We start from the raw sequence: 19,390 nt of genomic DNA on the forward strand, positions 1-19,390 counted from the left end.
TGGCCTTGATAGCATCAATCAACCAACCGCGTTTGGCCTCATGTTTCCTCAGCCTTGTGTTTCAACGTAGTGTAGGGAGTGGACTAGCTCAATCGAATCGACCCGATCGCCCCTCAAGAAATTCGACGCGTCAAGCAGCCTCGGCCTTCAACCACTCACCACACGGTTTCATCGGATATGATTCCCAAAATCTGATACGCCAGTTTCTCTCCATCGAGGTAATCCCATCTCTCAAATTTACGGTTCTCCTCGCCAGAGCTTCCATGTATACAAATCCAGAAGAAAGACTCCAGACTGTGGAAGCCGTTTAAATAATCAAATTCGGTGCTATCTAACGAGAATTTCTAGTATGAGGAAAGAAAGGAAGAAGCTCAGAGAGAATATATAATCATATAAAGATAAGTAAACTATATAAGACAGGCAAATAAAGTAAATAAAACAGAAATTATATAATCCTGAGATATCACTTGCTGTTATATTATCTTTCTGTTTAGATCTGGCTGTCCTCAGCCAGTAATAAGTTATCTTCTTTATACTCTAATATAAATTCATCAGTCTCTACAGCTGCTAACTATTACAGGAGGCACTTGGAAGATCCGGGATAAATAAGATATTTTATATAATAATTTTAAAGATAGAAGAAGATATTCTTGAAATTTTCTATTAAATACCAGATATAATCAGCTGTATCAGATATTAGTTATTTAACTTTATATTAAAAATAACTGTATTACAGATAACTGGCTAGAATATTTTTAATCTTTTATTTTATCTAATTATTAACTTTAATGGGTACGGCAGTGTCTTAGATTTATTTTAATAATAAATTAAATATATTATATAAGCAGAGCTTCTTAGAATAAAAAACAGAATATATATATATATTCTTAAGAAAATAAATTTTATATATATTACTAATCTTATTAATAATAAGTACAGAATTATACCAGTTTTCTGATAACTTTCGCGAGGGCTGGCCCCATCTCTAGTTATAAATATTAATAAAGATTTTATTATTAATATTAAAATTAACAGGGCAGTAAAATTAGTTAGCTTATTATATCTACTAGTCTTATATTTTCTAAATTTTATCTTATATAAAGATCCAGATCTGCTTTATATAGTAAATAAATTCTCAGATTTAATCTCAGATAATAGTATACAGTAACAGGTTTACTAAAAAAGTCTAATTAAATAATATTTAGAATTTATATTTTTTTTTAATTATAAATAAAAATAACCTGGTAGATTCATAGAGCAAAACTGTAATAATAAAGTTAATAAGTAGTAGCAGTTCTAATCAGTTATCCTAAAAATAATTAATAAATAGGATAAATTGCTAGGCTGTATATTAGTTAATAATTTTTATTTATCTGTTAATCTGTAGATAATATACTGTTAAAAATTTTAACTTAATTTATAAAATTTAGTATAATTTATTCTAAAAATCAGTTATAAATTAATCTTTTTAATCAGAGATAATAATGTCAGGAAATCTTATCCAGGTATAAACTTAGTTAATAAACAGATAGATTATATCTTATATAAAAATCTATTTTATACAGAAAATAAATACTATATATTTACTAAGGCAGTTTATTATGATAAAAATAATATTAAACCTATAATAATTCTTCGGGAAGAAATAAAAGTCTATAAATATATATTATCATGGCTGATCAGGGATCAGAAAGAATTAGAGTAAATTAAATAGTAAATCTTAATATATATTTCTTTTTTTACAAATTAAGTAGTTATTTATATAGTATTAAATATCTTTATTCTAAGTATTCTAGAAGTATTAATATTTAATTAATATTATTATCTTTATTCGCCCAGGATGAGCTAGTAATAATTATTAATAAATTTTATTTAATAGCTAGATCTGTAAATCATCTTTATTAAAAATTACTAGTTTATTTTAATATAAAAGCAGCTTATTTTACAGAAAATAATTAATTTTTTATTAATAGACTTACTCCCGGAGGTCTTCCAAGAAGAGATAGATATAATTTATTTCTAGAATATAATTTATAATATAAAGATTTTATTTTATAGAAATTATTAGTACTAGATTAAAAACTACACCGGGTTTTAGAAACTCAGGCTTTAGTAGTATTTGGTAATAGTAGTTACTGGCTACTTCTAAATTAATTTCTTTTTATATAAGATAGTTAGCTAGTATATTATTCTTTCCTAGTTAATATTTAATAATAAAATAATATTAAAATAATATTTCTGCCCAGCAGGCCTGCTGAATATTAAGTTTTTTAATAGTTATAAAATATTCCAGGACTCAGTAGTCTATGAGAATTATAAATTTTTTTAATTACTATAGATTTTCCAGTTCTGCTTTCTATTCTGTGAGAATATATATAATAATTAATATTTTCTTATTATAAATATTATAGTTATATTCAGGTAAAGATATAGTCTTTAAATAATAAATTATAAAATATTATATATTCTTAACCTGCTAGTAAAGAACTTCTGTAATTATTCTATTAGCTGTATTAATTTTAATATATATAAATCTAGATAAATTATAGTAGATTAATACAGGAACTAATATCAGGACCTGTTTTAAAGCCTGGAAGGCTATCTTATAAAACTAGTTTTAAATAAATAAAGTATTTTTCTAGGTGAGCTGATTCATGGGCTTAATAATCTAGCTATAGTTTCTTATAAAATATTAATAGAAATTATAGAATCTAAAAAATAATTAGATTTTTTTAATAGTAGTCAGATATTATTATTCTGTAATTACAGTAGTTTTTACAGAATTAATCTGAATATCTATAGTAGTAATAATAAAATCTAGAAATCTAGTTTTTATTATATAAAACTTATATTTATAGATTACTGCCTGGAATCCAGTTGTCTGAAAGTACTTAAGAATCTGATAGATATAAAACTTATACTCTATCTTATTTTTACTGAAGATCAGTATATTATCTATATATATTATGATAAACTTATCTAGAAAGTCTATAAAGATCTTATTAATGAGATACTAGAAAGCTGCCAGTTTATTTATAAGTCTGAATAATAATACTTAATACTTGAAGATTCTATAACAGATTTAGAAAGTAGTTAAGTCTTTAGATTTAGAATTTATATAAATATAGTGGAAACCTTAACAGATATTAAGTTTTATAAATATTTTTATATTCTGGAGGCGGTTTATTATCTTATTAATTAAAAAAATAAAATAAAAATCCTTACAGATTAAGATATTAAGCTTCTAATAATTAATATATAAATATAATTCTTCTCCGGGCTTCTTTACTATCAGGATAAGAGAGATGAACAGGACTATATTAAATATAATAAATCTTTTTTTTAAATTTTTAATAATATAATCACAGGCAGCTTTAAGTTTTTCTAGGATTATCTTATAAAGGAGGGCTGTTTCTAATAGATTACTTTTTTTTAGTTAAATATAATAGTTATAGAGTCAAAAAACAGATAAAATATCTAATTTTTTTTTTAAAGAAGATATTTACTAGATTATAATAATACTTAGAAAGAGTCTGCTTTATCTCTTCTTTCTTAATAAATTTAAATATTTTATTATTAGAATCTATCTTTTTTATAATAGCCTTCTTGATCATGTTCAGGGATGTAATAAATATTTTTAATTCAGGATTTTAAAAATATTTATAAAAGATGGTGGCCCTGATAAAAGTTATCTTAATTTTTTTAAAAATATTTCTTTTTTAGGGGCTCTGGAGAGCTCTAAGAATTTAATATTGAAAATTCTGATTTACTAGATTTTAGTATATTTTAGTTAAGATTTCCTGTAGAGTATTTTGATAGATTCAGAATACTTCAGACTTTATTTTAGAAGAGAATATCTATAATAGGATATTAATTATTCTTTAGAAGTTATAGTCTTATTAAATAGTATCTTACTGGTAACTTTGATTGATTAAATATTATAATAAAATATTCTAAAAGATTTATTATAATAGTCCAGCCTTGACTTTATCTTATAGGGAAAGATAGTTAGATTATATTAGCTTATCTTACTGGTAATCTAGTAAGATTTCTTATTTTATAAATTATATTTATTTTAGGATAATATCATGGCGGCCTAATTTAAGTATCAGAAATAGTATATTATAAAACTAGTATTTATCAACCATAAGTATAAGTCAGATAGTATAAATTAGAAATATTATAATCTTATTATCAAAGTCTGTAATAATATAATTAATTTTAAAAGAAATAATATTAATTTAGAATCAGTAGATTATCTGAATAGTAAAGGTAGTATTTATATAAGTATAAGTATTAATTCTAGTATCAGCAAGAATACATGTAGATACTGTTAGTTTATTATTTAATATTAGAATTTTAATAATAAAGCTTTCATTCTCTTAGCCTAGCAGATCTTATAAATCTAATAAATTAATATTAATATTTATTTTGTCTAGAAAGAAGATTTCTTTTAAATACTATCTTTTATTAAATTACTATTTTCCATTATTTTTAATAGCTTGATTTAACTTATTTTCTTTTTTAAATAATCCCAGGCTAAGTATTCTTATTTTTAGTAAATAAAACAGTATTCTTCAGTTATTATACAAGTACATTTCTCTGGCTTTATGCTAGTAGCGCGGCTAGTATTATAAAAAATTTTAGCCAGAATAAAGAAGATTATAATTATAATAATAATAATAATTAATATAAACAGCTGGTGATTCGGGATACTTATTTTACTATAATATTTTATTATATTATTAATTAAGTCTGATAATTAGATATACTCTCTGATATATTACTTGAATATTATATTATTATTATTAAAGTAGAATATTATCAGCTTCTGTAACTTAAACAGAAGATATTAATAGAAATTTTTTTTTTAATAAATTTTAGTAATACCTGCCTTTATGGCAAGATAGTAGAATATAAATATAAAATTATAAAACTTATTATTAATTATTATTTTAAACTTCTAATACTATTAGCGCGCGTTGTAAGATTTATTTAAATTAATATAAATAATTTTCAGATATTCAAGCATATTAATCATATCTGTATAGAGATTTAGAATATCAGAATAAAATTAGGAAATTAAATATTTTTTAGTATTATTTTTATAGTAGCTGGTTATATAAACTCATCAGATAATAATTATACTCAGGTAATCTGTATTAGTTTCCAGCTTCTACTATATTATAAAAAGCTAGTTTTTAAAGCTGATAGTTTTATTATTATTAAAAGAAGTAGATCAGGGATTTTTATTAATTTCTTAGATTCAGAAGTCTCAGCTGCTCAGCTGCTCTGGTTATTAAATTAAAAAAATTAAATAATATATAAATTATATTTATATATTAATTTATTACAGTTATTATTAAGCTTGTCTTGCTGGCGGATAATCTTATATATTTTTATTTTTATCTTTTCTATAATATAGAAAATTATATTAAAGATTTTATCAGGATTCTTTATATACAGTTCATAGAACTGGTTATAAATAATATTTTTCTTATTATCAGACTTTCTTCTTAGTAGAATTATCAGGTATTATTAAGAATTCATAATATATAGTACTAATTTAGTATAGCTTTTTCTGGTTATTATAAATATTTTTGCTGATTATCTTAGTTCAGGTCTCAGTCAGATTGTTCTGTCTTAGCTGTGTTTAGTATTATTAAATATATATAAGAAGTGATACCGGCTGCCAAGCTAGGTAGCTGGCAGTGTATAATATTAATTTAAGAAATAGAAGATAAAGTAATATTAGAAATTATGTAAAAGCTGTTTAAATAATTAAATTTAATATTATTTAATAAGAATTTCTAGTATGAGGAAAGAAAGAAAGAAGCTCAGGAAGAATATATGATTATACAAAGATAAGCAAGCCATATGAGACAGGCAAATAAAGCAAACAAAACAGAAGTCACGTGACCCTGAGACGTCACTCGCCGTCACACAGACCATGCATGAATGTGTGTTTCTCGCCAAAGCAATCCAATAGCCATAAATGCCCTTGTTCCCGTTTTCCCTTTTGCTACAGAAAACGCTTCTCTCTGTTCCCGGATGGCGAGGTCCAAATCGATAAGAACGGCCGGCCAATGTCCAGCGTGGTCATTGCTAAGAATAAGGTTCCCGATAGAGATATCGCCTTGCAATAGTCCTGTCTTTGAATGCAGTTCATAGCCTCTTGTAAGGGATAAGACCCGAAACGTTCAATAGACTATCGTAGCTATCAAAAAAGAAGAAAACGCCGAAAAGGAAAGGAGGAAAGAAAGAAAGAGGGCTCTAACATATATTAGTACAGCGTTGAGAAATATTGATCAATAACTGAAAGACTGAACCAGTAACTTGGAAGAATATAAATATATTTAATAATTATAATAATAATTAACTTGTACAAAATTCTGAATAGGATACTAATAATAATAATCTTTTATTCGTAAATCTTGATTAAAATTACATGCCAGCAGTCGCGGTACTACATAAAAGACTAGTATTAATTATTTTTATTAGATTCAAAGGGTACCTAGACAGTAAATTAAACTCTAAATAAGTACTATTTTACTAGAGTTTTATGTGAGAAGAAAGAACTTCTGGAGTAGGGATACCGTGTTATACGGTGATAGACTACATTATCAGGCTATCAGGCTAAATAAATAAGTTCTGACTAGGACTGTAAGATATATAACGATAGAAGACCCCCTTATGTTATACTATATAAGTGCTACAGCTGAGAGTATATTTACTTAGATGATGTTGGAACATTTGCCAAGTAGACTAAAATGATATGTTGATGGCCACCAAGCAGCACGGGTGACTCAGATAGATGCCCCAACAGATGATGAGCATTTGACGTATCATCCACCGTATCCTCCTTTTCCCTTCGATTACCCCATCCTTCCTCACATTCACAAGTCGCGTCCCACACATTGGAGCGACGCGTCGCTATTGGCCAGGGGAGCAAAGTGGATTTTGGCGATTCTTCCAATATCTCGAGGATTCAAGAGCTTCTATTGGCTGGAGAGGTTTGCAAATGACCGGTGAATGCGTCGGCGGAAATAGTTACCATGGACCCGTGATGATGTTGTCATATCCTGTCAAATAATATCATTATATGAGGTGGTATGACGGAATTTTGCGTTAGTGCTTAACTGCTTGAAGAAAAGAATAATGCCCGTAATGCTGTCAGATTTCTCCAATCTCGCGGTGAAGTACGTAGAAACAACGCAAGGTACGATGTAGCAAAATTAGTTGCCGTAGCTAAACAAAATAAGACATATAAGAAAGCAAAGCGAAGTAAGACGAAAGGCAAGACTGATATTGCATATGAGTATCGCATTTATCCAGTCACCTGTCTAGCCAGCTATTTGTGACTTACTGCTCCCTCTCTGTTATTTGTCCATACTCTTGCTTCCAATGTATTTGATTCTTTTAAGGCGTGTGTTGTTCCCTGCTGACTTAAGGAGAAACTCATTTTTCTCTATCTTGCATCTCCAGTGTCTGTCTCCATGGCCCTGGGGCTGCGTATTCCTCGCTTTGGTCAGGTGTATCCGGGTTTGACTGAATTGTAGGAGAAAACATGTTTGCAGCATGAGTTCGGCGACCTGGCGGATCATAAGCGGATCTGATATGACCGAATCATAGCCAGTAATTCTTAACCCCGGAGGTGGATCCACGAGCGGAAATCTTATCCATCACATCAACCCCCCTATTGAGCCCTTCTAACCCTCACGATAAGAGGTTTCTTATCCCAAAACCACCAAATCCCTTGCTTCTCCCAGGCCGGCACATCCACCCCCGCTAGATCATACCTCCACAACAACCGTGCCAGAATGAGCCGTAGCTCCATCCAAGCCAAATTCTGGCCTGGGCAATTATGTGACCCCAGTGAAAATGGATTGAAAGCTTCTTTCTGCTTGCTGATATCTTCTCCCAGCCACCGTCTCGGGGCAAACTCACCCGGCCCTGTGAAATTGCGGGGTGCGCGGTAACTAGCAAACGGAGGGATTGAGACAATCATCCCTTCCGGCACAAATTGCCCAGCCACCCTGGCTCCACCCCGCGGGACCTGTCTTCGCATGGCATCTGGAATAGTTGGGCATAGGCGCATGCCCTCCATCAAAACTGCGTCGAGATATGGGAGAGATTTCAGCCGGATGGCTGTAATATCCTTTTCCGTAGGGAAGGAGTCATGGAGCAGGTTTACCAATTCACGGAGGGTCCTCTGGTCCCGCAGAAGATAGTTGATGACTCCCGTAATAATGGTCGTTATTGACTCACTCCCCGCTGCGATGATCAGCATGGAGTTCACTTCCATCTCCTCCTGTGTCATGGCACCCGATGCCATCATTATTCCCACGAAGTCCGGTCGCGTGGCAGTACTAGGAGTAGTGGTGGCTACTCGCTCCGCCACCTTTTCATCCGTGACCTTCCACATCTCCATAACTGGCTTCAGGGCATCCGCTGGGGTGATAGCCATCATGAAACGATAAAGCAGAGGATAGAATTTCATCGAGCCAACAACGATGGCAGCTTTAAACTGGCTAACTGTCTGCACCCAGGGATGGTACCGCAGACCCTCGAGGCACCCAAATGAGCTACCCCAGGTGAGATCACCTATCACGTCGAAGGCGAGGTAATTGATCCATTCCACGAGGTCTAAATCAGCACTTTGGGTGGCACTGTCGCCCCCACTGCTCGTAATCTTTGCGTCCAGCTTAGCAAAAAGTGCATCTATATATTTTTGTAGAATCGGTTCCTGAAGTGCAGTGAATTTCTCCGAAAAGCCCGGTGCCAGGTTCTTGCGAAGACGAGCATGATCAGCCTCCGAGCAGGCAATTAGATTCGGTGCTTTCTTGCCGGGCGGTTGGTCTTTGTATTGATGCGGGCGGACAGATTCACGGTCTGAGGTGTAGATGTCCCGCCAGGCGCGCGCGTCTATGAACGAGAGTTCATCAGGTGCAACACGGACAATGTCACCATACTGGGTGTGTAAGTCATGTATACGATGAGGAAGTTGGCCGCTGATATTGGTGAGAATAAAGGGGAAACGGAATGCACGCCAGAGGGTAGGGCCGGGGTAGCGGGCGAGAGGATGGAGAAATAGATTATAAATGATGAGGGTGGTGAGATACTGACTTTCTAGTTAGTTTGACTTGCACAATTCCCGGAAATGGAGATGAGCACTTACGAGGATAAGCAGGATGGTCGCAAAGATGAAAAGAGCCATTGCCTTGTGGTGAAGGAGGAGAGGGGTGTTGGACGGCGAGATACTGAGAACAAAAAAAAAAAAAAAAATTGGAACATACAACCGGCGAGGAAGTTGAAAAGTACGGGGTGAGGCAGCCTCTCTGTACACCGGGCATAATCGGTAACGATCGCAACATGATTAGCGAGAGGCGGAGTTTACGTTCTAAACTAGCATGAGGGCTAAGCATACTAGTTCGCTGACACTAAGTAAGACGCGGGGGTTGAATGGAAACAAGAAAGTGATGTTGCCCCCACAATAAGCACTAAATATGTCCCTTAACTACGCCGTATTTTACACAGGGCATGCCACAGTAGGTTCAGGACATACAGCGCCCCAGAACCGAGGGACCCACATACGGAGTACCCTATGTGGTTCTCGTTCTGACAGCCCAAGCAGAGGGCATAGTGGTTCTATTTGCCGCACGGGCCTGCGACTGGTAGCTAATTGAAAGCGGCCCAGACATGACAGGCTCGTTAGTAGATAGCATCCTACTCCGCACCTAAAATAACAGTTCATGTAGTATACCTGCCTGATCAGGCTAGTTGCAGCTCTATGGTGCCAGGGGTACCTCGCTCTAGATTGATCGAGACAAGGCGAACTAGATACCGTCCTTCCTCCGCACCTGGGATCACCTAATTCCTGTCTGTGACTTTTGCGTGTAGTATATCTGGATCTGCTAAGGATCTCGGTCCGCTGGTCCATCGGTGCGTTGGGCGGGAAATTCCTGGACCGACCCTCCCATACATGCTGGAACAAAGAAATGAGGCGAAGTAACCCCTCTATCTCAAGCTAAAGTGCTTCTGATGCGTTAGTGTAAACATCCGCTCCACCACGCGGTAAACTCGATTTTTTGGCGACCAGTCCAGCCTGGCCTTTTACACATAATAGCCCTTGTTCCTCGCAACGCCATCACTGCTATTATCCTCACTCTCCAATTCAAGCGCCCTTGACCCTCAATTCCCGAAAACGAAATTAGAAATAGAACACAACAGTTCCAACATGACTTCCTTGCAGCCCATCAAGCTTTTCTGGCGAAGTATGTTCCGTCTCTCTATCTCACCCTTGAGTGGTATGCCCACTACGTCAAAGAAAGCAATACTAAGAACCGGAAACACGAAATCCAGACCAAGTACCCAACCCCTCCAAAGTCCTCATAATCCTCGAGGAACTTAACCTTCCATATGAGTCCTCATGGGTCGAACTCGACGGCCTGAAGACCAAGCCCTTTACCGATGTGAACCCTAACGGCCGAGTTCCCGGTATGTAGAATCTATCCGTTCCTCCACAACACGCCATTATTACTGCAGGTCCTGATGAAACTCGATTCATAGCTATCATCGATCCCAACACCGGTCTTACTCTCTGGGAATCAGGTGCCATTGTCCAGTACCTCATCGATACCTACGACAAAGACCACAAAATATCCTACGATACATTCCCGGAACAATATCAATTGATCCAGTGGTCTTACTTTCAGGCCTCGGGACAGGGCCCGTACTTTGGACAATCTGCATGGTAAGTTAAAGCTTCCTACCCAGATTTTTGCGCCCAATTATCGATCCTCTGACACTTTTCATGTCCTTATCTAAAGGTTCAATATCTTCCATGAGAAAATCTACGGTGAATCCCCCGAAAGCGCCAAGGTGCGCTACGGTGCCGAGGTCAAGCGTGTAGCGGGCGTGTTAGACTCTGTTTTGAAGGAGCGCGATTGGCTCGTGGGCGACAAGTGCACGTACGCAGACCTGGCGTTCGTTATGTGGAATATGCAGATTGCGTTCTTCATGGCTGGTCGTGAAGGCGATCAGGCGTGGCGTCCCGAGGAGTTTCCTCATTTCACACGCTGGCAGGAAGCCATGCTGGCGAGGGAGTCGGTCAAGAAGGTGGTTGGGGTGTTGATGGATAAAGAGGTGAAGAGCCCTTGATCAGATTGCTGGGTTTGATGATTTAGAATATCTAGATATTTGCAATGTTCGCCGGTGCAACCTTCGATAGATTTCTTTGGTTATATATTTCCATTCCTACCTACTAATGCATTTGTCAACGTCATGAACACACAAAGCGCGGTAACTGCTCCTTATTATCTTATTAACAAATGCAAAAACTAAATTCGGAAGGAATGATATACCTAGAAGAATGAAAGGTACCTCAGTACAGAGCAAGTAGATTCTACTTCTGAGTCGGAAACGCAATATAACAAACTTCCCCATAAAGGTCATGAAAATACAAATGCCACTCTCGAAACATATCATCAAGCCGGAACAACCGACCACCCCTCGGCAGTAAATAGTAACTCCTCTTTCACGCGCATCATTTCTGGATCCACGTAAACCTTCATCCTCATGCCCTGCTGTCCTAGATTATACACTCGGAAGATCACATACACCATGTCCATGTTATCAGACTGTGTCTCGCCGTTGGACATCTCTTGCATCTGCTATAGGTCAGAAAAGTCATATGACTGGAACAGATTTGTAGCTTCTCTTACCCGTCGGTACTGGTGCTTGCTCATGAAGAAAGGCGTACGGTTGTCCGCAGTAGAAGATTTGACTTCTATGTAGAACCGAGGTGTCTTTCCCCTCCACACATCATCCCGTAGGTATCCTTTGTCTATGAAGAGGGAGGTGAGAACTCCATCCTGATCATCGTAGGTAATATCTGCTGTCTCACGACCATGCCATGCTGTCATGTTGGAATACTCGGGGAGAATTGTGACGAATCTGCGAATCACGCTTTGCCAGTTGTCGCGGGTGAAGGCAGGTAGGGGTGGGTCTAGTCTTGAGAGGAGTTCGAATACCTGCTGCGATCAATATATATTCTTATTGGTAAAAGTATAGATAAGATGACTTACGAATAGTTCTCCGGCTGCACCGACCTTGAAGTCCCGTTCAAACTGGTCAGAGGCCCGCAGACGAATGGTCTCGGAGAATGCAACCGATGTGATTGAGTCGTCCAGACCTGCCATGTCGAAGGTACCTTGGCTGGGGAATATGGCATTCCTAGCAGACGCGAGCACAGATGAAAGCAATTGGTAGTATTCGGGGTCGGCTGTCGTGTTTGTATAATTCTGTAGGAGCACTGGAGATGGGCGAGCTACAGGGAGGGACCGCATTGAGGCAGAGACAACAGTAGTTTCTGACACCCAAGAGTCTTGTCTCGGTCGAGGTGGCGTATGTACGGGCCCATCACGCTGAGGGGTATGCTGGACAATAATTGAGCTGTTACTAACGGCAGCCGATGATAAATCGCTGTGCGATTGCTGATCTTCAATCTCTTGTGTTTGCTGGCTTTCATTCTCTGCCGTAACAACTGTGTCGTCTGCCCTCGCAATGGACATAATACCAGCGAGGTCCAAAAGATCCGAGACGTACTTGCTCTTAGCATGCAGGAGGGTCTGGATGATAGTGACGAAGCTGTCGCTGAACTCGTGGGTAATCTGTGTTAATGGGTTGGTCATCATCCACTGCAGCAGAGCCAGTGGAATGCGGCCAAGAAAACAGATTTCTTGAGTTCGCTTGTCTTGTGGAATATACACAGTGAGCTGGCCATCTCGGTCATCGAGGTGCAATTCACTCCTAGAAACTTCTACCTTGATATCCCTCCCATCCTGATTGAGATGAAGCTCAGATGAGATCCCGTTGGTTTCTTTCATGCTGATTGATTTGAGGGCCTCATAAAAAACATATTCATCCTGAGCTACTCGAGGGCTCTTGAGATGGACTGCAACGCTATAGTAATATCATGGTCAGATAAGGCAACAAACATTGTGTTTTGGAAGTGCATAACCTACCGAAGGAGCCCGTGTGCCTTTTGAGAAATGTCGCGGTCAGGATTAGATAAATCTCGAGCGTGGTCTCCCCCCACCATTGTGATCTCCTTGATACACAACGATAAGTAGCGGCCATTCAGTCCAGTCCATTGGATGAATGGCTCAAGGCGTGGGACTTCATCGACCTCAAAATCTAGCAGGTTGGCCTTCGAACTAAAGTAACTGAAGAGGTGCTTGCGATCTGCAATTGCAAACACACTCGCAGAAGTCTGAAGCTGCACACCACCGTGCGGAAACCGAACAGGAAATACAGCATAGTTTATCACCTGCTCAGCAGGTGCTATATCTGCCTGTTGACCCTGGAGTAAAGAGTTCAAGGTCCAAATCGTGCTTTTGACCTCGGCCACGGAAGACGAGCCCGCCCGACCCTGGTCTCGCAGCTTTTCGACGACCATTTGCATGGTCAGGGTCTGAACTTCCAAATAATGGACAAACAGTTCTTGCAAGTCCTGGTAATGGTCATTGAGTGCAATGCGACCAGGAATAGAGGTAGCCGTTGACCAAAGGCACTCCGGCGTGGTGTACCAATTGGGGGGCACATAGATGAGAGCATCTTCAGAAAACCGTTTTCTGAAGGAATAAGCCAAAATCTCTATTATGAGGTAAGTAAAAAACTTACCGGTAAGTCGTCAATGTCCTTGGAGACAGCCTTTTGAACATTCGATGCAGATTCAAATATACTGAGCTGATTTGGTCAAAATCGCTACACTTGTCAGACTTCAGCTTCGCCAGCTCGACCACGAGATCATCCGCTCTAACATCGGGGATTTTGAGCGTCTTTTGAAAGAAGTCTTTGAGATACACAGCATCTGCCTGGTTTTGCCGACAGTATTCTGTAAACAGTGCCTTGAGGGGGTACTTGCTCGCCATATGGTGTGGTGCTTCCCAAAGACAATAATCCAGATTTGCACAGGTATGCAGCGGAATCCAAATGTATCTGTCGCGCTTATACAGACCGTCCCTATGTTTAATTAGCAATCTCCAAGAACTGTCTGGGTGGTTAAAGTATACCTAACTGCATCTGCAGCAGACGGATTGGCATGGCATTCCATCTGCATGTGGACATAAAGGTCAAACATCTGGCTCGCTTCAGAGGCCCCATCTTGCAGAGCATAATCTAGATAATCCAGTATGTCAAGATAAAAGTGAGTTTGAGATTTGGGATGACCAAAGTCAAGAGCCTTTGTCAATACTATCCACTGCTGTGTAAGGCTCCCTCCATCCATGGGCTGATCCAATTGCAACCACGGGAAGAACTTCTGGTCCTTCAGGAACCTTGAAACCGTCGCCCTCCGGTCCGGGATGGGAATGTAGGTACTGCCCAATGGATATCTCGAGCCATTTTCGCAGAGTACCTTGAACTTGCGAATCTCATCCACCAGTTCTGGCTGTCGAATGATCCTAGACCCGTCGACCGCCCAACAGGTTAAAAGCAGCCCCATGAATTTTTCCGGTCGGTGCTGCGCGACATAAAGGCATTCTCGCCCTAGTCTGGCTTTTGACAGGCAATCCCTCGGTTCTATGAGTGAGACGGTCTCCCGGACATGGAATACCTGTTGTAGCCACTCGATCCATGTTCGTTGCTCATTTGGAGGACACGATGGAGGATCACGTAAATATATCTCCTCGTTAATGAACGAGACGTTTAAGCCTGGAGCTCCGCCTTGAATGGGTTCCAGCAGTGCCTTCGCACCATATGGATCATCATTGGGAAAGTAGACCGGGTCGAACTTTGGCTGTTTTATCTGACCCTTATGATCGAAAAATGCCGGGCCCTTACCGTTGAATAATTCCATGAGTAGAGCCTGAGAGCTAGTGGAACCGAGACGTTCTGTGAAATACAAGAAAAGCAGACGTTCCCTCCACATGGGAGTAGCAAAAAGCCCCGAAGACTTCTCCTTGATCAACTTCCGAACGAAATCGACAGATGCCTGCTGGACCCCTAGATCCTTGAACAGCTGTTTACGCTGTGGGTTACTCGCTGCCCGTGGAGTTACAAGGTCAATTCCAAGGCTGCTGGGGATCTCGATACCACTAATAGATGAAAGGTAGACAGCCCGCTTCTTGATAGACACCCATTTGCCCGTTGTCAGAGGAATCAAGGGCAGAGCTTTGACCTCCTCCATACAGGTATCAAATCCCAAGCGAAAGGAATGGCTGAGGGCTGTCGCAGCAAGAGAGTGCCAGTCCTCGCTGGTCTCCCTGTTCTTCATTTTGGAATGTGTGGATTGAAGGTCCATCCTAGCCCTTGCAATCATGTCAGACATTGCCATAAAGCTTAGCCCATAATCCATGAGCCGCGCAATGTCTTCTTCCGCATAATGGGCAGAAATATACTGTTCCCGTGGCAAATCTGGAAAGAGAGGGTCTCCAGATTTATCATACCAAAAGTCCCATAGACGCCGCATCTGCTCGATGGGATACCAAAGTCCACTGGTACGGCCATGTATAATCGGACTCGATATCAATCGTGACTTCAACTCATCCAACAGGTCCACCCAGAAAAGATCCCAATGATGTCCGTCGCGTTTAGGAAGGTAGCGCATCCATGTATATCGTAATGCAGGATGCTTGCACATCTCTAAGATCGCTGTATTGAAGGCGTTGGCGATTTCAGTTCGTAGCTTGCGATTTCGCGCCGAAGAGCGGACGATATCCTGTCGGCTTGCATCGGTAACGAAGTCTGAGTGGATCAAAAACTGCCAGGCAAGGTCAACGCAGACATTCATAAAAAAGCATCTCACTGTAGAATGCTTACGGTAAACCCCATACTGCGGACGGGAAGGAAGGCAAAAACATCCTGTGGTTCAATGATCGGTACAAAATCCTGGCTCACTGGAAATGCGAGTATGATGTCTGCTCTACTATACGCCAGGGCCCCCTCTTCCTCGTCAGTATATGTACGATTCTCACTTCGAGGAAGGCCGTGCGCGATGTATTTGGTCAAGTGGTAGTTCCGCGCGAGTTCCTCCGTTGTACCATCTCGAATGACTGTTTTTCTCAGCACCTTGTGATTTTCGTTCTGGCTGCTAATTGCAAACACCGTTGACGATATTTGCTCTTCATTATCGTCATACATAGAGACTTCTAGCCGTTGGAGGTTCTTTGTGAACAACAGCAGGGTGTCCTGAAGATCACGAAATTGTTGCATAGCGGTTTCACGCGGAGCCGTATCCTCATGGAGATAGAGAGTGATTTGGGTCATCGGTCTCTGCAGCTGTTCCTCAACGTCCTCCCAAATTGGGGAGATCATCCCCATTCCCGAACCTCCTGGCTTATGGCGGAACGAGAAGGAAAAGTCACCAGACTGAATATGCACTTTCCAGGCTACCATAAAGACTGATTTGAAGCCAATGCCTTTCTCACCAATGTAACCTTGTGCACCTGTCTTGGAGCTCCTTCCGACATCGCAGATCGCCACAAGGTTTTCATGTGTGAAGCCATCCTCATTGCAGTCTACGACAATACGACGCGGGTAGACGTGGAGGGCAAGCGAGGGAACAGTTCCGCGCCCTCTGGCTACCGTGTAGTGATTATCATCGGCGTTTTGCACCAGCTCGAAAACGAAGCGCGCGCTGCTATTGTAAAGGTTCTTGGACAATCTGGTGGCGTTTGTCAGAAATGACTAGTAAGTAAACCCAGGAAGAGCTGCTAACGTCACCACAGAAGACCCAATCATCTCATCTTTCCTTAGCATCGCTTCCTCGACTTGGCGACGGACCTCGTCCGACATCAGACTGAGAACATCTTCTCCGAGATATTCATGTCTCTCGGAGATCCCCTGGACCAACTTGCGGGCCCTTTCTCGGCCCGTGACTGGATCAGACATGTGAAAGCACCGATACTGGAAGCAAACTGCAGATATGATGGCAAGGAGAGAAGCTTCGAGTGAGAAATACGGAGAGGAAGGAGCGCCGGCGGCATTATATTTTACACTACTAAAGAAAGGGGTTTAGAATAACGCTGCCTCAACCCGTCCAAGAGCGGCACCTTCAGACACCCATGGATGAGCGGCACAGCACTTGCCTCTTTTGTTGTTTCACTAGGCCCAAAGGTTAGTGGTCAGGCTGTTAGTGCTGGGGTCAGTTAGCGCCAGCCTTGTGCTTCGCCAGACAGTATTCTATGCTACAATGTCTCTCATCACGACGCCCAGCTAGTAAATTAGTCTTTGCACTATGGCCAATAGGCTAGACTGCACCGGAATTGGGCGGCTATGCCCACTCCAACCTGAAGTCGACGAGCCGTTCTACGAGGCTATGTACATAACAACACTATATTGTTATCCAATAGGATTCATCAACTAGTACCAGTGGGCCTCATATCACTAGTAGTAGTTCCCCTCCTGGTTTGTGTCACCAAAGGGAACCGACTGCGTTAGGGCCACGCCGTCACAGCACGTCGCCCGGCGTTGCGTCCAACCAGATACTCACAGTGTCTAAGCCACACCTTTGGAAATTGGAAGTCGACTGTGATGGGACGGTGATCACCATGGAGATCACAATTGGAAGTACAAGGACATCAAGTCCTTTGGACAATTCATTCCCATTAAAGCAAGGACCTCTTTTTTCCTAGCGTTTTCATTGATCTTCTCTCTTGACCTACAATAGTCTCGCGGCTCAAGAATAGGTGTTTCGATGATATGTTCACGGTATCTCCCAGCCTATGCTGTGCGGTACCTGTGACCAAGTACTGTCCATCCATGGGGAGTTACGCCCACTGATCAGTCGCTAGGATAATGAATACGGCAGTGCTCTTCAATGCTAAATCCGATCATCGCTCATCTGTCCTACAAAATGCGAATTAAATACATGAAGCGCCCCCCTACCACACATACGAACACCATAATAAAACAGAAGAGAGCAAAGATCCCGAGACGAAGCGCTAAAGCGTTTTTAGCCAGTCTGTCTTGAGCCCAGCCCGCAACGGTTCCAGTCAAGGATGTCCATTTGTTGCCAAGACGCAACCACTTTCGCCCAGTCTCCGACTGAACCTCCTCAACTCTGAATATCTGTTCCATCGACTCCTCTAACAAGAGGCCCATCATAAGCTTATTTTCCCTATCATCCTCGACTGTCTTGGCTCTCAGCCTCTCCTCCCGACGAGTCAAAAGTTCGCGTTCTGCCTCAATGTTTCTGAGATGACAAGCTAGATTTTCTTCCAGAACATTCTTGTTGAACTCGAGGATTTGGATCTTATCCTGCAGATCATGATGGAGGTTCTCAAGCTGTGAAGTGCGTGGGGTATCTCCAAGAGTTTCAGTCAACTGCTTGGCAATCCCAACAAGATCGCAAACCCCGCGTGCAGTCGTCGGAAGTCGATGTACAGCAGTATGGCGCACTTTCACTATTTTCGACAGGATCGACTCGATTTTAAGGTCTGTTGGGTGCAGAGCCTCTTCTGGTATCTGGGATGTCCATCGGAAAGGATGCTTCGTCCACTTGGTCAGCTCAACAGCTGCAGCACACTCCCATCCGTTCCTTTCAAGATAGTTAGGGAGCCACTTCTTCATGAAGTCGAATATGCACTCCTCTAGGACTTGCTGCGCATTGGTCAAGATTCGATGCTGGGCATGATAGGGCAGGTACAATGGGAATAGCGAGGCTGGGGGTCTCTCAGGGGTCAATGTTTCATCTGCGAAATCCACGTTATTGATGAATAGAAGAGGACATCCCGCCATCTACACATTTCATACCTGAATCATTGTCCTGCTCAACCTTCATGCCCTGCTCAACCTTCATGTCTTGCTCAACCTTCATGTCTTGCTCAACCTGGAAATCAACATCTGCTAGTCCAGGGGCTGGAACTGCAACAGCGTCTCCTCGGTCGTCTTCTCCTTCACTCCCGTGTTCTTCGTACGATTGTGAAACCACCTCGAGCACTTCTTCATTTGAGCGAGACGCTTCCTGTTCAAGCACCGCATTCAGCGTCTGCCGTACGGGACACGGGTCAAAGAGACCAGGAAAATAAGCTTCAGCCTTGGCCTTCGAACCGAAAAGGCCTTTCTCTAGAAGAAGCTTGGCAATCGACACTACCCTAGTGAGATTGTAACCTGGAATCAACCTTCTCAAGGAGCTCTCATGCATTTCCAAGCGTGTGCGGATAGCCTTCGTTTTTCGTATGCTTGCATTCGCACCGCTGAATATAGCACTACAGGCAAGAAAGACCTGTCGTTGTTCGTATTTTGGAGCTTCTGGCATAACTGGGCTGATGTAATAGGGGCAGATCTGATAGGGTTGGCAGTAATGGGAGGAGAGGTGTATATTTTAATGATCCTACCGAAGAACAGAACCGAAGAATAGAATGCCTAGAGCTGAAAAAGGTGCGTA

At 40.3% G+C, this 19,390-nt stretch overlaps 4 protein-coding genes across 4 annotated transcripts; 1 reads left to right on the plus strand and 3 right to left on the minus strand.

The window, feature by feature from the left end:
- Window positions 1-7,696: 7,696 nt before the first annotated feature.
- On the minus strand, window positions 7,697-9,217 carry BO87DRAFT_422694 (cytochrome P450; the record flags this gene model as incomplete). Its single annotated transcript, XM_025627130.1, has 2 exons — window positions 7,697-9,121; window positions 9,179-9,217. 2 exons carry the CDS (start codon window positions 9,215-9,217, stop codon window positions 7,697-7,699), a joined length of 1,464 nt encoding a protein of 487 aa, XP_025483307.1.
- Window positions 9,218-10,237: 1,020 nt separating this feature from the next.
- On the plus strand, window positions 10,238-11,160 carry BO87DRAFT_301130 (glutathione S-transferase family protein; the record flags this gene model as incomplete). Its single annotated transcript, XM_025619149.1, has 4 exons — window positions 10,238-10,274; window positions 10,363-10,497; window positions 10,570-10,753; window positions 10,830-11,160. 4 exons carry the CDS (start codon window positions 10,238-10,240, stop codon window positions 11,158-11,160), a joined length of 687 nt encoding a protein of 228 aa, XP_025483308.1.
- A 326-nt stretch (window positions 11,161-11,486) lies between these two features.
- Window positions 11,487-16,978, minus strand: BO87DRAFT_413222 (uncharacterized protein; the record flags this gene model as incomplete). The annotated part of the gene is made up of 8 exons (XM_025626560.1): window positions 16,721-16,978; window positions 15,823-16,666; window positions 14,076-15,763; window positions 13,684-14,025; window positions 13,026-13,634; window positions 12,087-12,963; window positions 11,724-12,032; window positions 11,487-11,672 (listed from the first exon to the last, which is right to left on the minus strand). Exons 1-8 carry the CDS (start codon window positions 16,891-16,893, stop codon window positions 11,487-11,489), a joined length of 5,028 nt encoding a protein of 1,675 aa, XP_025483309.1. The 5' UTR covers window positions 16,894-16,978.
- Window positions 16,979-17,811: 833 nt separating this feature from the next.
- On the minus strand, window positions 17,812-19,147 carry BO87DRAFT_327573 (ubiquinol-cytochrome-c reductase cytochrome c1; the record flags this gene model as incomplete). Its single annotated transcript, XM_025620187.1, has 3 exons — window positions 17,812-18,695; window positions 18,757-18,790; window positions 18,833-19,147. The coding sequence occupies 3 exons, from the start codon at window positions 19,145-19,147 to the stop codon at window positions 17,851-17,853; spliced, it is 1,194 nt and encodes a 397-aa protein (XP_025483310.1). The 3' UTR covers window positions 17,812-17,850.
- Between the last annotated feature and the right edge of the window lie 243 nt (window positions 19,148-19,390).

Source organism: Aspergillus neoniger, assembly GCF_003184625.1.
Source record: "Aspergillus neoniger CBS 115656 unplaced genomic scaffold BO87scaffold_5, whole genome shotgun sequence".
Taxonomy (NCBI): domain Eukaryota; kingdom Fungi; phylum Ascomycota; class Eurotiomycetes; order Eurotiales; family Aspergillaceae; genus Aspergillus; species Aspergillus neoniger.